The sequence below is a fragment of the Cajanus cajan genome, chromosome 9 (assembly GCF_000230855.2).
Source record: "Cajanus cajan strain Asha chromosome 9, NIPB_CcT2T_4, whole genome shotgun sequence".
Classification (NCBI taxonomy): domain Eukaryota; kingdom Viridiplantae; phylum Streptophyta; class Magnoliopsida; order Fabales; family Fabaceae; genus Cajanus; species Cajanus cajan.
Genome location: NC_138525.1, coordinates 4,730,166 through 4,750,431, shown reverse-complemented (window position 1 = coordinate 4,750,431; position 20,266 = coordinate 4,730,166). Strand labels below are relative to the sequence as shown.

Sequence of the window (20,266 nt, the reverse complement as noted above, 5' to 3'; positions counted from 1 at the left end):
ATAAAGTTGTTGTTACTTTTTTTTTCTTTCTCTATTTTCTTTCTATTTAACAAAACATAACATTAATTTAGTTAGATACTTAATTTTTTTGTATTTTAATTGTGTATTTTGTTATATTTTAATTATTTATTATAAAGTGAGAAAATATAAAAATAATATAGATGATAGTGAATATAACTAGTATAAAAAAATAAAACTATATTAACAATTTATATAAATTTTATTAAATCTAAAATATTAATTATATTTTTAATATTCGTAATAGAAAAAACAAAAAGATCAAACAAGTTTTTAGCATTTTAAAAAAATAAGACTTAAATATGTTTTTAACTCCTCAAATTTAAAATTTTTATTTGTAGTTCATGTAATTTTCAAAAATCTTGTTTTAGTCCTTTAGGTCACCAATAACATATTTGAAAGTGACTAATTAAGACAATTATGTAATATCAACTGGATTTAATGTGATATTTTCACTAATAGGAATACCAATAGGCAGATTTTATACAATAACATTTGATAAATTTCTTAACAAAATTTGAATATAGAGACTAAAATAAGATTTTTTGAAATTACAGAGACTAAAAATAACAATTTTAAATTTGAGAGACCAAAAACAGATTTATCTTAAATTTAAGGGACTAAAAACATATTTAAAAAAAAATAAACTTCAAATTAAATGAAACAATAGAAATACATTTTTAATTTCCGATTCTACTTCCAAATTAGTCAAGAGAAGATATGTCTTATATTGTCAACTATTCACAAACTAGCTACTGCACATGATTTGTTAAATTTTATAATAAATTAATATTTGTACATATTAAATATATAAACTAAAATTTATAATAAATTATATATATATATATATATATATATATATTATATTTGAATACATACATTATACTTATAATTTATATAAATATTTAAAACATATAAATTATATTTTATTATATATGACTAAAATTTATAATAAATTATATATATATATATATTATATTTGAATACATAAATTATATTTATATTTTATATAAATAAATATTTAAAGCATATTATATTTTAATTTATGATAGATAATTTATATAATAACACAATATCATTTTTATTTATTGATAATTTATTTTAAAAATATTAAAATTTAATATATAAATAATTATGATAAATAAAAATTAAATTAAATTAAAAATCTTCCGGTTAAAAAATAATTTCTTCAATCACTTTTATGTAATATAAAAATTCATGTTTAATATATAGGTATTAATATTTAAAAAATTATTAAAAATAATTTATGAATTAGTTAATAGTATAATAATACATCCTTTAAAAAAAATAGAATAATAATACATTATATCTTATAAAAAAAATAAAAAAACAATAAATTTTAATGTTAGTGTATAGTCATTTAATTCATTAGTTAACTGAATAGCACATGTTTTTTTTAATTACGGATATATTTTTAATACTTTTTTATTCTTAATTCTTTATTATGTCTTTAAATAATGCAACACAATTATTTTTAAAAAAATATTGTAACAATCCGTTATAATCTTATACCTAACAAATTAACTACTAACAATGAAAAATAACTAAAATACTTAGAATTTTAGTATTCATATCACTTGGATATGAATATCATACTATATATACTATATATAAATGTAAAACAATTTAGAAAATAAAACATCTTTACAAATACACGTGCACACACATATAGGTACAATAATCCATAAAATGTAAAACAAAAACTTAAATTGTCGGTGAAACAATATCTACAACATTTATACAGAAATAGACTCTAGCTACACTATCATCCAACATGATCCGCAACATTGTCAACTCCTCAAACCTATTCTTATTCTACTCTCATGTAAACATGATCATCGCAATCCAATCACTAGAAAACATATAAGGATAAGCTAAATATGGAAAGAATTAACAAGGTATGAAATAATTAATTAACTACACTACAACTAAACTATACTACACAACATATTTTCAACTTACAATGTAATCATACATCACCACCATCTCAAAATGACACAGGTAACACCACATAATCTTTAATTTTTCCACAAATCAACATAGTATATGCACAATATCATATATAACTTGATACATGCGACATAATACAACTTAGCTAAAAAGCAACATTGCATCAAAGCAATATATATCAACATACCAAGTATAGAAAAAAATACAACTATACTACCAACATCAGTATGTAAACCATACAACAAACACTTCATGGTCTATCACATATCAATACAATAGATAACTCAACATGACATTTGACACCTTACAATAGTAAGAAACTTAACACATAATACATCATATTTCACCACATCAACGTCATTCAACAATCAATCCGTAAAGCATATGAACATACAAAAACAACACATCATATGCTTACACCTCAACTAATGTGTCATCACTCATTTACTCACGGAGATCTCCTACACCGAGATGAGTAATTTAAGTGGCTTAACTTTTTTGAACCAACTAATCATTTTCATGCCTTACATGCATGCTAGATTGATAGTTAAACTGGGATACCAATCCCTACACATGATTTCTGGGGTGTTGCCACTTAAACTAAGAAAGTCCAAGACCACTGTCAAGTATAACATACCTTGGGTGTGGGCTTATCACGACATTGACATATATTAACTAAGTCTCATATGGATTACAGCCTAAATAACTGTCCTCACAATATCACGTACCTTTGTAGTAATCAGTTAAGGATTGTAGTCCCCGACTTCATACCTTACTCAAACATTAACTAAGGATTTAGAGAGGACTCATTAATCCATTCCAAGAGTTTAATACCTACTCAAGGACAAATTTTCAACAATTTGCCTCTCAAAGCGCTACACGAATATCCCCATAATGAGATATCCAACTTTCAAAAACATCCTCTCCTATAATCCTAAGTCAATCAACATGCTTAAATGCCTATAACACTTTCAGCATCAATACCTCAACAGGTCAACAAATCATACTTTAATGTCTATAACACTCTCAACATCACACCTCAACAACATACATTTATATGCATAAAACTATATATGTTATCCCTGATCAACATACTTAGAACAATTATCACTAGTCAATCATACAACAATATATCATCAAACAACTTATGCTCGATGCCACACACCCTACGCCGAACGCTACACACCCTATGTTTGACTCCATTGAGGTAGGAAGTTCTTTGTCTCACCCACATCCAACACCATACAACCCACATCAATGTGGATTAGGTGGAGACCCTCTAAGCCCTCGCTCCCAGCGTGGCAAGGTCCCATTCCCGATCGCAAAATAACCTAAGATGATTCTTTATTCTCATGTTCGACACCACTCCTTTGGTGTCAAACAACAATTTAGACAAAGTCAATTCTCTCATCTTACGTTCAATGCCATTCAAACCATGTTTGACATGATCAAGTTAGAAATTATTCTCTCTCCTCATGTCTAATCCCACCAATCTTACGCTTGATAGGAACAAGACAAATGACCCTTGATTTAAGTCACATTCGACGTGACAATGAGTCCTGCACTTATAGACTCACGAATTGGTTCATAACACCTAAAATATAGGAGAAAATCTAACATTTATTGCAATCATTCATACATGTATATTATTAACAACATGAATCTACTCAAAATGTCAACATGCAACAATCATCATTAGGATTAAGACATGCATTTAACCTCTAACATAACATAAGAACATCAAAACCTTCAACATGCACCATACAGTCTCTCCACCATCAAATTCGTCAACATAGTCATGAATTTAAAGAATCCAAGACACATACAACTTAACAAATCAACTATAAATTATTTTTAATTTCCCTTATCTCGGATTCAGAGAGAATGAGGGAGTAGGAAGAAGAAGAGGAAACAACTTCGAACTAACTCCAAAAGCTCTGCACCAACTTAGATTCTTAGCTCTCTAGTTTGAGTTTCAATTTCTACCATGCCAACTACCCAACAGAGGAAGAAAAGGAATCTCTCGGTGAAATCAAATCGACAATCAAACTCCAATAACCTCATCTCTCTAACTTTTCTCTAAAATCTTAGAATTGTGAATTTATGAATTTTAATTCTCAAAATTTATCTTATATACCTTAGTTATCTCTAGGCCAATTGACGCACTTAAATTACAATAACAAAACAACTCAAAATAAAATACTTAATTATATATCTCAAATAATAATTAAGAAAGCATGATGTTATAAATATTACTTTTATTATATTTCTTTAATGATAACTTTTCTTTAAAGGCATGCAGAGACAATATACCACCTTATCAATTTTTCAATTTTTTCGTCTCAATTAATCAATTCAATTAGATACTCCGTGATTTAGACAAAATATATACTATATTTTAGTTGACATTTTATAGTATTGATAAAATAATAAATATATATTTTATTATTTTTAATTATTTATAATAAAGTGAGGAAATAAAAAAAATATATACATGAGTCGAAAAAATCTAACTAATATATATATATATATATATTATAGAATCAAAGTTTCACATAGTAAAGAAATAAACATAATTTATAAATATATAAATGTCTTTATTGATATGAGATATTTTAAGTGATTATAAAAAAATTTATACTCAAAATGAATATTAGTATATCAATATAGAGACATAGTAAACAATTATATATCTTCACTTTTCTTCTATTTTTTTTTATACATTTAAAGAATCTAAAATAATATATCATTTTATACTGTCTTTTTTTTTCATTTTCTTTTATTCTTAAATTGAAAGTACTAGAGTCAATTTAGTAATAGAGAATTAAGATAGGATACACAAAAATTTAAATTTAAACTTTGAAGCTATTCTTTTATTTTCAATGAGTAAAAAAATTGGAACAAAGCATTAAACAATTTGTTGTAAAAAAAAAAAAAAAAGTAAACGAGAAAAGAGGGAGGTGATGTGTCATGAAAATAAGTGATGGGTTGGTAGCAATAATGGGAGGATAATAGTAAAATAGCTACACCTGTTCCAACTTCCAAGGTTACCGTATTTCAAGCTATGATGCTTCCATGAATATAGAGAATGGATCTAAACATCTGCAGATACCTCCCACTGAAAAAAAACATAGGATTTGTAGTCTCCTTACTCTTGTTCATCTGTTACACGTCATTTATGACTTGTCTCCGCACCAAATTCATGTTGCTCGAAATCATATTTTGCAATGTTTTCCAAAAAAAAAAATGCCTTGTATTTTTGGTGGAACATGTTTGTGCCAAGCCAAACATAGACTTTATCCACTAAATGTGCTGTTAATGAACTATAAGCTGAACGTAATGTGTAACTATCCTCTCCTTCTCCTTTCCAAGTTATCTAAACCCCCTCCTGCTTCTGTAGACCCCAATAAAATATTTTTAATAATATTATTTAATATTACTAGTTCAATTATATATGAATATTAAATCTTAAATCAGTATCTTGATTCAGTTATTGGTATGATTTTAAAACATTAAAATTAATAATAAACTTATTCCCAAATTCTCATGTAAGTCGACAAACAATAAAATCATTTTAGTATAGATTGATGATACAAAATTGACAAATAACCGATATAGAAAAGAGATAACATATAATAAGAAAGAATTAATCACAAGAATTAAAAATTATTAATTTTAAAATGTTTGATCATTTAGAATTTATTAAAATTATTATAACAGTCAAATTATAATATTTTATTAAAATTAATATTAATTAGACTTTAGAATTAATAATTAATAAAATAATAATTTTAAATTTTAAGTTTAAAATAATTTTATGAATAAATTAGCTTTTTAAAATATTTTAAAATACATGATAGAATCTAATCTATCCAAGTTGCTCCGTAATAGAAACTATTTCTTTGTTTCTTTTGCAGTTGCTCTTGTGGCAGAGTGAGTAGAAACTACCAAAAGTAATGGCAGCTCACCAGAAGTTGCACCAACAATTTTTTTTTTTAATTCTTCCTTTAATGATTTTTCAACCAGTATTGTTGAATCTTTTCTCAATCATATTAACCATCAAATAATTAAAAATCACCTTAAATATAACTTTTAAAGTAATTAAATCACTAATCATCAATATTAAAATACATGATAATGTTTAGTGTTAAAAATGTTTACATTTTCAGCACCTACTTAAATTCTTTGTTCCAACCATATTCATGTTATCTATTTGATGACATCAAGTCAAACCATTAATAAAATTATAACCAATTAAGGGAAGGGAATATGCATAGAACTCCATATTTCAAGTAATTAGCTTTATGAGGAAAAATTATGCAGATTGAGGCGAAGTGGGACTTTTCTTGACCGTTGGTGTTGGGGTTATTTTATGGTATTTGTTTGAGAGAATTTTATAAGTATTATTTTTATAAAGTTATTATACAAGTATATTCCATAACGATGAGATATTATCTGCTTTAGGTCTAAATCTTCAAAGTTTTGTTTTTGATCATCACCTAAAAGACTTCTCAATCATTAAAGTATGTTTATGTTATATAATTTGTTAATTTTTTTTGCTTTATTTTATTGATGCAGGACTTGTTTATATTTTAACAGTCTCAAACCAAAATTCTCAGTTCCAACACCCGCTTATCAAGAAGATCTATATAAAGTTATATTTAAGAGATATATATAAACTATACTCCAAAACTTAAATAGGCAATGTGAAACTTTCCTACAGAAGAGAGAACACGATGTCGGTGGTGCTCACTGTCGAGGATTTGAACATTAAACTTTTGAGGAACAGTATCATGTCATCCATGTAACTTCAGTTAGGGGATAAGACTTCTCTTGTTCTCAAATCTTCTTGTTAACAACCCTTCTTATGTTATGGAGAAAAAATACCCAGCTCAATAATAAGTGGAATTAGAAACCATTACTGCCACTTATATCTTAAACATCAAACAGATGATTCAAGTTGCAAATATGTAACAATTATTTATGCTACGCGGGACAAAAACAGCAAGTATCTGGAAAAGGAACACAAAATAACTGCATTAATCGTCTGGATAGGAAAATCAGTCCATGACCATAAAATCCACTAAGGTTGTCACCAAAATTCAAAGCAAGTAGAAGAGTGTATCCATATCCATCAAGGGAAACAACATTACAAATTTACAACACCAAAATCTAACCAATTCAACAGTCAAGAGAATCAATCCCAAAAAAAAGTGAGAAAGAAATGGTTGAACAGACAAACATAAACATATATATACCATCACCACAGCCTAGCTTGACAAGGAAAAAAAAATGATGGTTCAAGAGCTAAGTTAGTCGGGCTTCATGGGCTAGAAGTGCAGCAGCCTGTAATCCCTCCACTGTCGAGAGGCAGAGGTGATCGCTGCTCTGTGAAACCAGCCTCACGCGGTGCCCTCTAGTCTAGGAACCAGGAGACCTATGCCTTCGCCCAGATCCCATGGCTCAACTCTCGACTTGGAGCGGGCAGGCCAGCATAATGCAGCCTCCAACCCAGCCTGGCTAAGGCAAAGCCTTGTCCCATCACAAGGATGCCCCCACTTGGGTCACAAGCTGATGTTACCCAGCTCGGCGAACTGAAATGCTTGTAAGAAGCTTATAAAGGCTGCTTTGTCAATTATTCTAAACGATGTGGGACTTGCAAATGCCAATATTAGTCTAAATTGAAATGTGGTGGTACATGATCGGATCCTCCTCAATCTATTTGTAGCACTCTAGAGTCTAGCCCGAAAGTATTGTGTTTATGCAATGGCTTCCGCTTACAAGTAAATGATCTTACTCTCTTGTGTCCATTTGAAGGCGCAAAGAAAAACAGCTATTTTGGTGCTTGGTGCTTAATGACTACTTATAGATAGTCTGGATGTATGCTTTAGATGCTTCATTTAGGTTGTGTTGCCTTGTGCAATATAAGGATTGGGACACGTCTATCCATGACTGTGAATTTGTGAAAAATAATCAATAATAATGCTTAAAAAAGTAAGAGAGGTACGAGTGTGAGTGCAAATGAGGGGAAAGGAGTGGAGGTGGGGTGATAAGGGAAGAATCGCAACAAACAATCCATATAGATTTAGATACCAACAAAGTAGATGATGGGATCCTTTAAGTATGTAGAGAATAGTTTGATTTTTAATTACGTATAAGTTTTTTTTCTTCAAAGAGATAAAACATACTTTGGTAAGTTTTAGCTTCTTACAATACGAGTTACAGCAATACAAAATCCAAAATTGGTTCATAAGAAGATATTTGTATGTCTTTCATTATTGGGTTTGTAGGTATAAATGGTAGCGGATTTTTTTTGTTTATTATTATTATTTTTTTAATATAAGATAACTCAAATACTATAAGATAATATGAATTTATGTCTAACATGATTTTACAAAAATAAATTATAAAATAAAAGTTATCTTTGCACTTATATATTCAATGTTGACTTTATCTATAGCTTAAAAATAATTTATAAAATTACGTTGAGATTAAAGAAAGATACATAAGTTACGTGGGAGATACAAAATGTCACTAAATTTAAAAGACAAGTTAAATTAAATATATATGAACATGTTTAATAATAAAGAATATATTTTGTCTTATTAATGATTATTCATTTTTTTTTAATTTCAGTATTTATTTATCTATTTATAATATATAAAAGTTGAGCTATATACTATTAAGATGTGACGTCACTATACTTAAATTTGCCATGTCTCGTACGAGATGTTACATGGATAGGGCAACACGTGCAGTGCGAGATGGTACGTGGATGGGGTAGCAGGTGAAAGTAGGACACAATCGGAGTCATTCAGAGATATGAGAATCAATCCACCCATGTGACATTGGGTATAGTAGTAAGTGTCATCAAATCAGTGTTACTTTATATAAATATTATCATGCCAGAACTGAACATAAATATGAACGGATTCAGTAGTGTCCAAAATTCTCAGCAAATTTATCATGCGCAAGATGTCATGTGAGTGAGACAGCACCGCACTACAGAAGCTGCCCGAAGTAATGGAGGCTCTCCAGAAGCTGCATCAACAAATTTTATTTTATTTTAATTCTTCATTTAATGATTTTTCAACCAGTATAGTCGAATCCTTTCTCAATATTAACAGTAATATTAGAAATCAACAAGAAACTGATTAGAAATCAAGTAAGATATAACTTTTTAAGTAATTATCATAAAAACCAACAATATTAGAATAATGATAATCTTTAGTGTAAAAGATCTTTACATTCACTAAAAGATATACATATTCATCACCTAATTAAATTCTTTTTTCCAACCATATTCATGTTATCTATTTGATGGCATCAATCAAACCATTCATAGAAATATAACGAATTAAGGAAAGAAAATATGCATAAAACTCCATGTTTCAAGTAATTTGCATTTACGATGGAAAAAATATGCAGACATAGTTTAATACTTAATTTAGTTTTGAGAATTCCCATGCCATACCCTTTGAAGAGAGAACACGTTGTTGATGGTGCTCACTGTTGAGGATTTGAACATTAAACTTTTGAGGAATAGTGTCTAATGTAGGACTTTTGTAGTTCCATGTCATCTACCAAGACCATACAAGATTTGTTTCATATTCTTCAAGCATGAAAAAACCCAATCCCTGGATAAAAGATCCTTCAATCTGCAACACGCAATTGTTTCGTTATCAAATGAAGAGAAAAAACCATCGATGTTTTGCAATTAATTAAACAAGAGAATGTAAAAGATCCAGCTAATAGAAGTGATAGTAAGAGGCCAAAAACATTATTGCTTAAAGCTTAAAGTTGAGTTGAGTTGGTCCTTCATTTGATACAAGTATGAGTTTTAGGATAATTATTATAAAAATCAATAAATTATCAAACAAACTTGTTATACGTGAGAGTGTGATTGAGTAATAACAAACATACCATTTAAATAACCATTTGTTATTCTTTCAGGGCTGTCTATCAGTCGGTTAAAGAACTGGAAAATAAAACCAGCTGCCAAACTTGAACGGTAAGCAGTATGTGAGGTATCATCTTTAGGTACAATAGTGGCTATAATCAAGTTGACAACATTATATAGAATGCTAGCACTTAACAGTTTTCCTGCTAAAAATTCCTCAACATTTTTTACTCTCATTGCATGCTGAGTCCCATAAGCACCAAAAGACAACCTGCAAGTGTCTATCACAGTTCCATCAGAATTCTTGCATGGAGACACCTTAGCCAGGAAGGCAGCATTCAAGTAAGGAAGGGCATTTCCAAGGGGTCGAGGAGAAGCTCGGTAAGTTTCTAAGAGGAATCTACTTCTTTGCCCTGATGATTCACTTTCATTGAGAACCAAACTAGGAACTTTAATGCTTAAAAGCACACTATCCAAGCTTATTGGTGGTCTTTCCAGAAACTCCTCCAATGTCAGCCACTCAAATTGTGTAGCAGTCATTATGTGAACCATTGAATCCACAGCAAGAAGTATTGTAGCAATATCCGAGGGAAAATGATGCCTCTGTGCCATCACTAGATTGCCACCTACACTGGCTGTGTTCCTAATAAACCCTGAGGCAACTTTGTTCATATGGTCAGCAATCTTTTCAAGTATCATTGTATAATGTGAGAGAAAGTCACTTCTTCTGTCTTCCTTTAGTGCTTCAGTGGCTTTTGATATTGTCACTGCTGCTCCAATTTCAATCCCTGTCCTATCCTTTCTGATCATTGAGAGCTCAGAAATGCCCCTTTGATCAATGTACACATCATAGCTTTCATTATCTTTGTAATATACCATGCCTGTATTACTAAAAACAAGTTTCATCCTTGTCGCATTGGCTTGGTTTAATGCCAATAATCTCTGAAGCTCCTTCAGACTAGTAGGACTATACCAACAGTGTTCCTCAGAAGCCAAGGACACGAATAGCTTGATTTCCTTCAAAAAAAACAAAGGAAATCTAACATTAGTGTGATTTTGGTCATATTGAGGCAAACCTACTAAGCTTTAAGTCCTTGCTCTCTCTGTTTCTCCAAAAAGAATTGAACCCCAAATCCTCTATATCAACATCAGCTGCAAAGCTTTAGCAGGCATCAGCAATGGGTTTGTAACCGGTACAGCGACAAAGGTTGCCTGCAATGGCCATTTCAGCCTCTGAAGCAGACACTTTTGAGAATCCAGAAGGTGGCTCTGGACGATTGGTCTTTTCAGCATTGACAAGAGTACCATAAAGGGAAACACACATTCCAGGAGTGCAGAAGCCACATTGAGTGGCATGGACTCCAGCAATTCTTTCATGGATTGGGTGGAAACCGTGGAACCCATCTTTACTATTTCCAATGCCTTCACTTGTTGTTATGGAACATCCATGTATGCTGCAAAGTAGTGTGAGACAAGAGCTTGCCGTGAAATAGTCAACTTTGCCGAGCACTGGATCATATTTGGAGATTAATACTACACAAGCACCACAACCACCTGGAACAAATAACCATGTCAAAACACGAAGTACTAAGTTGAAATGATTTCGAGGATCACTAAAAGGCAACATCTTTTCCTGCTTCATTTTCATGACAAAATTATCAGAAACAACAAGAGCAATTTTCATGACAAAAGGGAATGGTGTGATGTGATTATGTAGCTAACTTCAGCAAGTGGGAATACGCAAGAAGTCGAGTAAAGTGGTTGATGGTCATAGAGCTCGATCCTCTCACCATTAACACCAAAAACCAAACTTATTGGTGTATTCAGCTCCATAGTTCAACACTGTTATTTCACTTTTCAGCAACAGAAGAGAGTTATCCGGTTATGTTATGTCTGTAATCATTTGTTATCTTTTCAACATTTGGCACATTGCTTCTCCATTTTGCCTCCTTAATAGCTTTTGTTATCCTTGCATTCGATGCATTTTCCATAGAATAATTCTTACTCAAAATCTGTACGACACTTTTACTGAATTGAAAGAATAGTAAACTAGACAAGTCAAAATATTGTAAAAATGTTGTACGAAGAGAATAATACTATCTTTTTTCAAGGGAAATCCTGACCATAGAAACATTGCTGCCTTTTTCAATCATGTAGTATTTTGGCACATGCTTTGATAAATGACAGTTTGTTAAATCTTCAAGTTTGGGCACGAGGGTAAAATATAAACATAAGAAAAGAATCCTCCGAATACAGTATAAAACAAAAACTCCAAAGTTTATTTTCAAGGGTGAAATAAAAAATGATGGTTCAAGAGCTAAGTTAGTCGGGCTTCAATGGGCTAGAAGTGCAGCAGCCTGTAATCCCTCCACTGTCGAGAGGCAGAGGTGATCGCTGCTCTGTGAAACCAGCCTCACGCGGTGCCCTCTAGTCTAGGAACCAGGAGACCTGTGCCTTCGCCCAGATCCCATGACTCAACTCTCGACTTGGAGCGGGCAGGCCAGCATAATGCAGCCACCCAGCCTGGCTAAGGCAAAGCCTTGTCCCATCACATTGATGCCCCCACTTGGGTCACAAGCTAATGTTAGCTAGCTCGGCGAACTGACGTGCTTGTCAGAAGCTTATAAAGACTGCTTTGTCAAATATTCTAAACGATGTGGGACTTGCAAATGCCAATATTAGTCTAAATTGGAATGTGGTGGTACATGATCGGATCCTCCCCAATCTATTTGTAACACTCTAGCCCGAAAGTATTGTGTTTATGCAATGGTTTCCGCTTACAAGTTAATGATCTTAAATTACACTTTTGAGTCCATTTGAAGGCGCAGAGAAAAACAGCTAGTAATTAGATGCTTCGTGCTTAATTACTAGTTCTAGTCTCGATGTATGCTTTAGATGCTGCCCTTGACGAGCAAACTAGCTTCATTTATGCTATGTATGTTGCTTTATTGGAAATTTTAAGGATTAGGAACAAGTTGAATAAATATATATTTAGTCTTACTAATGATATTAACCTAACTTTTATTTATTTAACAATCCCATTGTTATTACTAGTTACTAGAGAAATAAAGATGATCCGTGCTTACATTTGATAAATTGAAAAAAAAAATGTTTTCATACATAATACTTATTATTGAACAGAGGAGTAATAGTATTATATTTTTTGTTTTGTTTAATATTAACATATTAATAAAAAATGATTTTAAAAATATTGTTTAATCTTTACTGATTAACTATATTTGAACGATCAAATCTTAAATCCGTATCATCATTGGTATAATTATTGGTCTGATTTTAAAAATATAAAAATTAATAATAAGCTTAATTGATTAATAAGACAATTAATATTTAATAACATTTATGTTATATTAGACTTGTAATCCTTACATTTATCTAAGTGGTGAGATGAAAGAAAACACAACCTATTTTTTCACCCCCAAGATTTTATTTTTAGTTAAATCATTGTTGTATATTCTATAGATGATTTGAGTTCCTTCCCATGCTGCCCATTTTCCATTTCAAGTATGTTTGCACAATGTCGAGTCCACAGAGTTGCTTGAGCACAGGCATTGTTGCAGGGACCTCCAACTGAAATGTTGAATCTGGTCCATCCAAGTTGCTCCATGATAGAAGCTGTTTCTTTGCTTCTTTGGCAGCCGCTCTTGTGGCACAGTGAACAGAAACTGCCAGAAGTAATGGAGGCTCACCAGAAGCTGCAAACAAATTTCTTTTTTTTTTAATTCTTCATTTAATGATTTTTCAACCAGTATAGGTGATTCCTTTCTCAATCATATCAACAGTAACAGTAAACTAAATAGTAATCAACTTAGATACAACTTCTAAAGTAATTATCACAAAAATCAACAGCATAATGATAATCTTTAGTGTAAAAGATCTTTACATTCACAAAAGATCTTTACATTTTCGGTAGCTAATTAAATTCATTGTTCCAACCATATTCATGTAATCTATTTGGTGGCATCAAGATTCAAGTCAAACCATTCATAAAAAATATGATGAATTAAGGAAAGGAAATATGCATAAAACTCATGTTTCAAGTAATTTGCATTTATGTGGGGAAAAATATGCAGACATAGTTTAATACTTTATGATTTATTTTTGAGAATTTCCGTGTCATACCCTTTGAAGAGAGAACACGTTGTGGGTGGTGCTCACTGTTGAGGATTTGAACATTAAACTTTTGAGGAATAGTGTCTAATGTAGGAATTTTGTAGTTCCACGTGCCATCTACCAAGACCAAACCATCAAGATTTGTTTCATATTCTTCAAGCATGAAAAAACCCAACCCCTGTATAAAAGATCCTTCAATCTGCAACATGCAATTATTTTGTTATCAAATGAGTTATTCAGACATGGTAATTTGATATGCTGACAACTTCAGGAAAACGAATCAAAGTACCAAACTAACCCATACCTAATCTATTTCAAATAAATAAAAATAAAAAAATAAAAAAAAACCAAGGTGTAAAGTTTGAATTGAAAGGAGTGGAATTTATACATAGAAGTAATAAAGTTTGATCAGGCTAATAGAAGTGATAATAAAGAGACCAAAAACGTTCTAGGGCCAACCAAAAACGTTTTGAGTTAAATTGGACGTTGATGCTAATGTTGAGATTGTATGGCAATTTATACATAGCTTACTTGTCCTAAATCCACAGCTGGGTTGAGACTCTGTCCACAATCATAGATAATATCTGTCTGCAAACATCTGGTTTCTCCAGTCACAAGATCTATTTCCACCTGACAAATAATGTCCATTATTTAGTAAGATGACTTCTGTGATTATATGACATAAGTGCTTAACATTGAATTCAACTAATGAACATGGGACAGTTCAATTTTGATTTGAGATAAACAAACTTACCTCACTTACTGCAGCACCATAATTAATGTATCTACTGGAATTAGTACTGGGTACATAAAATGAAGATGCTGATAAATTCACAGATTGTGCATATGCCTGTTTGTTGATAAATTGTCAGTAATATAGTAATTCAATATGTTTTCTTGTGAGCTAGAAAAATAAAAATAAACAAGATGTCAATTAAAAGATAACAATTATAAGGGAAAATAATAAGAATAAGAGGAGTGTGCAATTATATGATTAATGAATTATAAATTAAGAAAAAAAGTTAGCTTTAAAGTATGACTTTTAAAGTAGTTGTCGTTCAAGTCAAGAAACTCACTGTACATAATAATTTGTGATCAGATAACAGGGTAAAAACTTTTAATAATATCAGTGCAGATAGTATTTTGTTTACTGATGTTTAAAGTATAGGCGCTACCTGGATAATAAGTGTCTCCCAATTGACAGAACCCATTTCCTTTTGCAATTTTTCCTTGAGAGGCTTTAACCTCTCAACCAAGATATCACAGCTAAGCCTAGCAGCTTCACAGCTTGATTCTGATGTGGTGCTCCCAGCAGTTAACCCCCCTTGAATCAAGCTCACTGTATCAGATTGTACAACCCTTACTTTATCCAAGAGACCATCAATTCCATCACATTTAACTGCACCAAGTGCAAATGCAACCATTTGTTTCACCTTTGTCCAAAGACCCTGACCCAGTTCAATTCCTCCAACTTCAGCAACAACAGACCCATCTGAAAAAATACTTACTTTTCCCGTAGTAGCTCTTTGAGTCACCTCATACATCACTGGCACTCTAGAAATCCCCCTTTTCTTCCAAGTGTTAGTCCTGTTAAACTCTTTCACCATTTCTACTCTTACTTCATAGTTAGCGAAAGCATTTAACTTGCTCCATATTAAAGGCATAGTATACTCATGAGGCTCCCCACAAGAATCCTCATAGAATGCCTTGAGACTTGTGTATGTGTGGAGGTTAATGCTCCTTACAGAATCTACATCCATTTCAAGTGTAGCTGCAACTTTTTCTATTATAGCTTCTGCAATGTATGATCCTTGCACATCCCCAGGGGCCCTCATTGCAGCTCTACTAGGATGGTTTGTTCTGCACAGCTTTATATCAAAAGAGAGAGCACCCCAATCATACTTTTTAAGTGCACCAATCATGTTGCGTGGTATTATTGGACTACAATCCACATATATTCCTGCATTAACCAAGATTTCAAGTTCTAATGCTGTAATCTTCCCATCATTCTTGAAACCAACACTGTAAGTTATCTTCATGGGGTGTCTTCCTCCAGCCATTATCATATCTGTCTTTCGATTTAGATACATCCTGACCGGATGCCGCAATTTGTGTGCTGCCAATGCACATGATGTAGCACACTGCAACATTTGAAATTTTGAATGTCATACTCATAGGAAAAGTCATAACAAATGTGCTGCCAATGCACATGACTATAACCAAAAGCCTTTTTTCCATTTCACTTGTGACTTCTCCAAACTAAGGAAAATTCAAATATTCATGCCTAGACTCTACATGTTAAGTAGTCATGTTCAAGAAATGACAATAGATCTGCAATAAATAAGAAATAATGTCAAAAGCATAGAACACAATTAAAAACTTACTGTTACAGATCTCAAGGACTTTCCACCAAAACCTCCACCAACCCTTCTAGTAATGACACGAACATTATTTGCAGGAATACCTAGGCATCTTGCAATATTAGCATGCACATACTCAGGGGATTGACTTGAACTGTAAACCACAATGCAGTTGTCTTCATCTGGTACAGCAAGTGCAGTTTGTGTCTCCATGTAGAAATAGTATTGAGACCCAAGTTTCAACTGCATTTAACATTGCATTTGATACATGATTACAAAGAGTATGTTTGATCAATATAGTCATCAACATTCATTATTCAGAAACAAACTTAAAGATCACGTTAGAAACCAAAGTCGAGATGGCTACAAAGGTGAGAAAGGAGTGGAAGGATGAAAAAAGGGAAACAATATGCTACATGTACCTCAGCAGAAAGAATCTTGTGATCTGCTTTAGCCATTCCTTTTGACACATCACCAACTTGACTTGGGACGAAGAAAGGAGGTAATTGAAAAATGCTAGATCTTTTAACAGCATCTTCCACACTTAGGATAGGTGGTTCAAGATTTTCAAGACTGTAATCCACAATAGCAGAGTTTGCGGCCATATCTGCTAGTTTCTGAGTATCTGCAACCTATAGAAGCTATAAGGTGACTAAAATGGAAGCATTTCATTATATCAGTCTCCAAAGAAATGAAACAGAAGCTCATACATTGTTAGATGTTAAGATTTAAAACTCACCACAATGGCAAGTCGATCACCAACACATTTAGCTATCTCTTCAGCAAATAAAGGTTCTTCACCAAACGAAGACTTTGATCCACTGTTCTGCCCCCCATTGGGAATGTCTTTGCTCGAAATAATACCCCTCACTCCATCCAGTTTCAATTCAGGGCTGAGTTTTATACTCTTTATCCTTGCTAAAGGTTTTGCACTATAAATATATGTTCCATGCAGGCAATTTTTTGGTGACGGAATGTCATCCACAAAAACAGCCTCACCTATACATGATTTATTGATAAATATGTACTTGTTACTGAACAGATATTAAAACAACTAAATACGGAAAACCAATAAACCCTTATTGAAAGGCATCAAAACAGGATATAATAAATGCCTGAGTCTCACAGTCAAAGATTAGTCTAAACTCTAAAGCAAGGAAGGTGAGAGATATTTGAAGTTAACTTTCCAATCACAGTTATGTCTACTTTAAGCCAAGCCAAGCAACAGGTAAGTGGACCTTTTTTATCTTTGGTGTTCCCAATAATTTACTACTTTGAAATGTCAATAGAGATACAAAGAAATGGAATCTATCAAAATCATAAATTGGAGCTAAACAAACCTGAAGCTTGTAGTGCGGCACCGGATTTGATGACTGGCTCTCCAATGGGTTGATACTCAGTACCTGCTTCAAGGACCTGCTTCCCAGATGACAGTAAGGCTGGAGTTTTGTCATGATGAACCTGCTTCCGATTTTCTGTTAATCCAAAATCCTTCACAGATGACAGATTAGTATGTTCATTTAAATAACCATTTGTTATTCTTTCAGGATTGCCAATCAGTGGGTTAAAGAACTGAAAAATAAAACCAGCTGCCAAACTAGAACGGTAAGCAGCATGTGAGGTATCATCTTTAGGTACAATAGTGGCTGTAATCAAGTTGACAACATCATATAGAATTCTAGCACTTAAAAGTTTTCCTGCTATAAATTCCTCAACATATTTTGCTCTCATTGCATGCTTAGTCCCATAAGCACCAAAAGACAACCTACAAGTGTCTATCACAGTTCCATCAGAATCCTTGCATGGAGACACCTTAGCGAGGAAAGCGGCATTCAAATAGGGAAGGGCGTTTCCAAGAGGTCGAGGAGAAGCTCGGTATGTTTCTAAGAGAAATCTACCTCTTGGTTCTGAAGATTCACTTTCACTGAGTTTCAAACTAGGAACTTTAATGCTTAAAAGCACACTGTCCAAGCTTAATGGTGGTCTTTCCAGAAACTCCTCCAATGTCAGCCACTCAAATTGTGTACCGGTCATTATGTGAACCATTGAATCCACAGCAAGAAGTATTGTAGCAATATCCGAGGGAAAATGATGCCTCTGTGCCATCACTAGATTGCCACCTACACTGGCTGTGTTCCTAATAAACCCTGAGGCAATTTTGTTCATATGCTCAGCAATTTTTTTAAGTATCATTACATAATCTGAGAGAAAGTCACCTCTGCTCTCTTCCTTGAGTGTTTCAATGGCTTTAGATATTGTCACTGTTGCTCCAAATTCAATCCCTGTCCTATCCTTTCTGATCATTGAGAGCTCAGAAATGCCCCTTAGATCAATGTACACATCATAGCCTTCATTATCTTTGTAATACCCCATGCCTGTATTACTAACAACAAGTTTCATCCTTGTCTCATTGGCATGGTTTAATGCGAATAATCCCTGAAGCTCCTTCAGACTAGTGGGACAATACCAACCGTGTTCCTCAGAAGCCAAGGACACAAATGGCTTGATTTCCTTCAAAAACAAAGGAAATCTAACATTATTGTGATTTTGGTCATATTGAGGCAACCTACTAAGCTTTAAGTCCTTACTCTCTCCCTTTCTCCAAAAAGAATTGAACCCCAAATCCTCTATATCAACATCAGCTGCAAAGCTTTTGCAGGCATCAGCAATGGGTCTGTACCCGGTACAGCGACAAAGGTTGCCTGCAATGGCCATTTCAGCCTCAGAAGCAGACACTTTTGAAAACCCGGGAGGTGGCTCTGGACGATTGGTCTTTTCAGCATTGACAAGAGTACCATAAAGGGAAACACACATTCCAGGAGTGCAGAAGCCACATTGAGTGGCATGGAATCCTGCAATTCTTTCATGAATTGGGTGGAACCCATCTTTACTATTTCCAATGCCTTCACTTGTTGTTATGGAACATCCATGTATGCTGCAAAGTAGTGTGAGACAAGAGCTTGCTGTAAAATCCTCAACTCTGTCATGCACAGGATCATATTTGGAGATTAAAACTACGCAAGCACCACAACCACCTGAAACAACCAACCATCTCAAAACATTAAGAATTAAAGGTATCTCAGGATAAACTTTTCCAGAAGCATTTTACAAAAACAAAAAAAAAATGCAAATTACCTACTGCAGTTTATTTATTAACATATTTCATTTTTTCTTTATAATTTTTTTTCCGAAAGCATTTCCGAAGGCTCTAAGTTGAAAAGATTTGGAGGATTATTAAAGGCCAACATCTTCTCCATCTTCATTTTCTATACAAAACCATAAAAAACAAGAGTTTGCTTGGCAGTACAAAAACAGCAAGTTACTGGAAAAGGAACACACATTTAACTGCAAAAATTGTCTAGAATTGGAAAATCATTCCAAGACCATAAAACCCATTAAGGTTCTCACTAGTTAACAACAAGCCTAATGATATTAAAAAAGAAAATCCAGAAACTCAAAGCAGGTAGAAGAGTGTATCTATCAATATCCATGAAGGGAAACAACAATAAAATGTGATGAATTCAACAATCAAGAGAATCAATCCATCCCAAAAAAGGAGAGTGAACAAGAGAAATGGTTGAATACACTAGAATCACATATATACCTTCACCACAGCCAAGTTTGACACTCTTGAAACTAGTGTGTGTTCGCAAGAATTCGAGTAAAGTGGTGGAAGGGTCAACGTTGGAAAGCTCAAACCTCTCACCGTTGACACCAAAAACCAAACTTGTTGGTGTCTTCAGCTCCATAGCTCCGCAACTGTTATGTCAGGTTTCAGAAAGAGGCATACAAATTTTCCACGAGTAAAGGACTCTGATCAATCATCACTATGCTGTTTTAGTATCTTTACAATTGACAACAAAGTCAACTGAATGATTAATACGTG

At 32.8% G+C, this 20,266-nt stretch overlaps 2 protein-coding genes, 1 long non-coding RNA gene and 1 pseudogene across 3 annotated transcripts; all 4 read right to left on the bottom strand.

Moving 5' to 3' along the window:
* Window positions 1–6,682: 6,682 nt before the first annotated feature.
* Window positions 6,683–8,183, bottom strand: LOC145951767 (uncharacterized). Its single transcript, XR_014429683.1, has 2 exons — window positions 7,248–8,183; window positions 6,683–7,001 (listed from the first exon to the last, which is right to left on the bottom strand). It is a non-coding gene; the product is annotated as an uncharacterized LOC145951767 (long non-coding RNA).
* Window positions 8,184–8,243: 60 nt separating this feature from the next.
* On the bottom strand, window positions 8,244–10,973 carry LOC109797487 (abscisic-aldehyde oxidase). The gene is made up of 3 exons (XM_029271031.2): window positions 9,913–10,973; window positions 9,464–9,647; window positions 8,244–9,030 (listed from the first exon to the last, which is right to left on the bottom strand). Exons 1-2 carry the CDS (start codon window positions 10,793–10,795, stop codon window positions 9,643–9,645), a joined length of 888 nt encoding a protein of 295 aa, XP_029126864.1. The 5' UTR covers window positions 10,796–10,973; the 3' UTR covers window positions 8,244–9,030; window positions 9,464–9,642.
* Window positions 10,974–11,051: 78 nt separating this feature from the next.
* LOC145951716 (putative aldehyde oxidase 4 pseudogene) lies at window positions 11,052–11,573 on the bottom strand (annotated as a pseudogene).
* Window positions 11,574–12,188: 615 nt separating this feature from the next.
* On the bottom strand, window positions 12,189–20,266 carry LOC109796108 (abscisic-aldehyde oxidase). The gene is made up of 10 exons (XM_020355745.3): window positions 19,985–20,266; window positions 17,721–19,415; window positions 17,120–17,379; window positions 16,803–17,012; window positions 16,405–16,623; window positions 15,196–16,161; window positions 14,775–14,870; window positions 14,552–14,650; window positions 14,030–14,219; window positions 12,189–13,602 (listed from the first exon to the last, which is right to left on the bottom strand). Exons 1-10 carry the CDS (start codon window positions 20,127–20,129, stop codon window positions 13,364–13,366), a joined length of 4,119 nt encoding a protein of 1,372 aa, XP_020211334.1. The 5' UTR covers window positions 20,130–20,266; the 3' UTR covers window positions 12,189–13,363.

Coding starts and splice junctions, on each gene's coding strand:
- LOC109797487 (XM_029271031.2), bottom strand. CDS start 10,795: ATGAAACTTGTTTTTAGTAATACAGGCATGGTATATTACAAAGATAAT.
- LOC109796108 (XM_020355745.3), bottom strand. CDS start 20,129: ATGGAGCTGAAGACACCAACAAGTTTGGTTTTTGGTGTCAACGGTGAG. Junction 14,220..14,551: donor CAGCTGTGGATTTAGGACAA/GTAAGCTATGTA, acceptor TGCATGTTGCAG/ATTGAAGGATCTTTTATACA. Junction 13,603..14,029: donor ACGTGTTCTCTCTTCAAAGG/GTATGACACGGA, acceptor ATTTGTTTGCAG/CTTCTGGTGAGCCTCCATTA.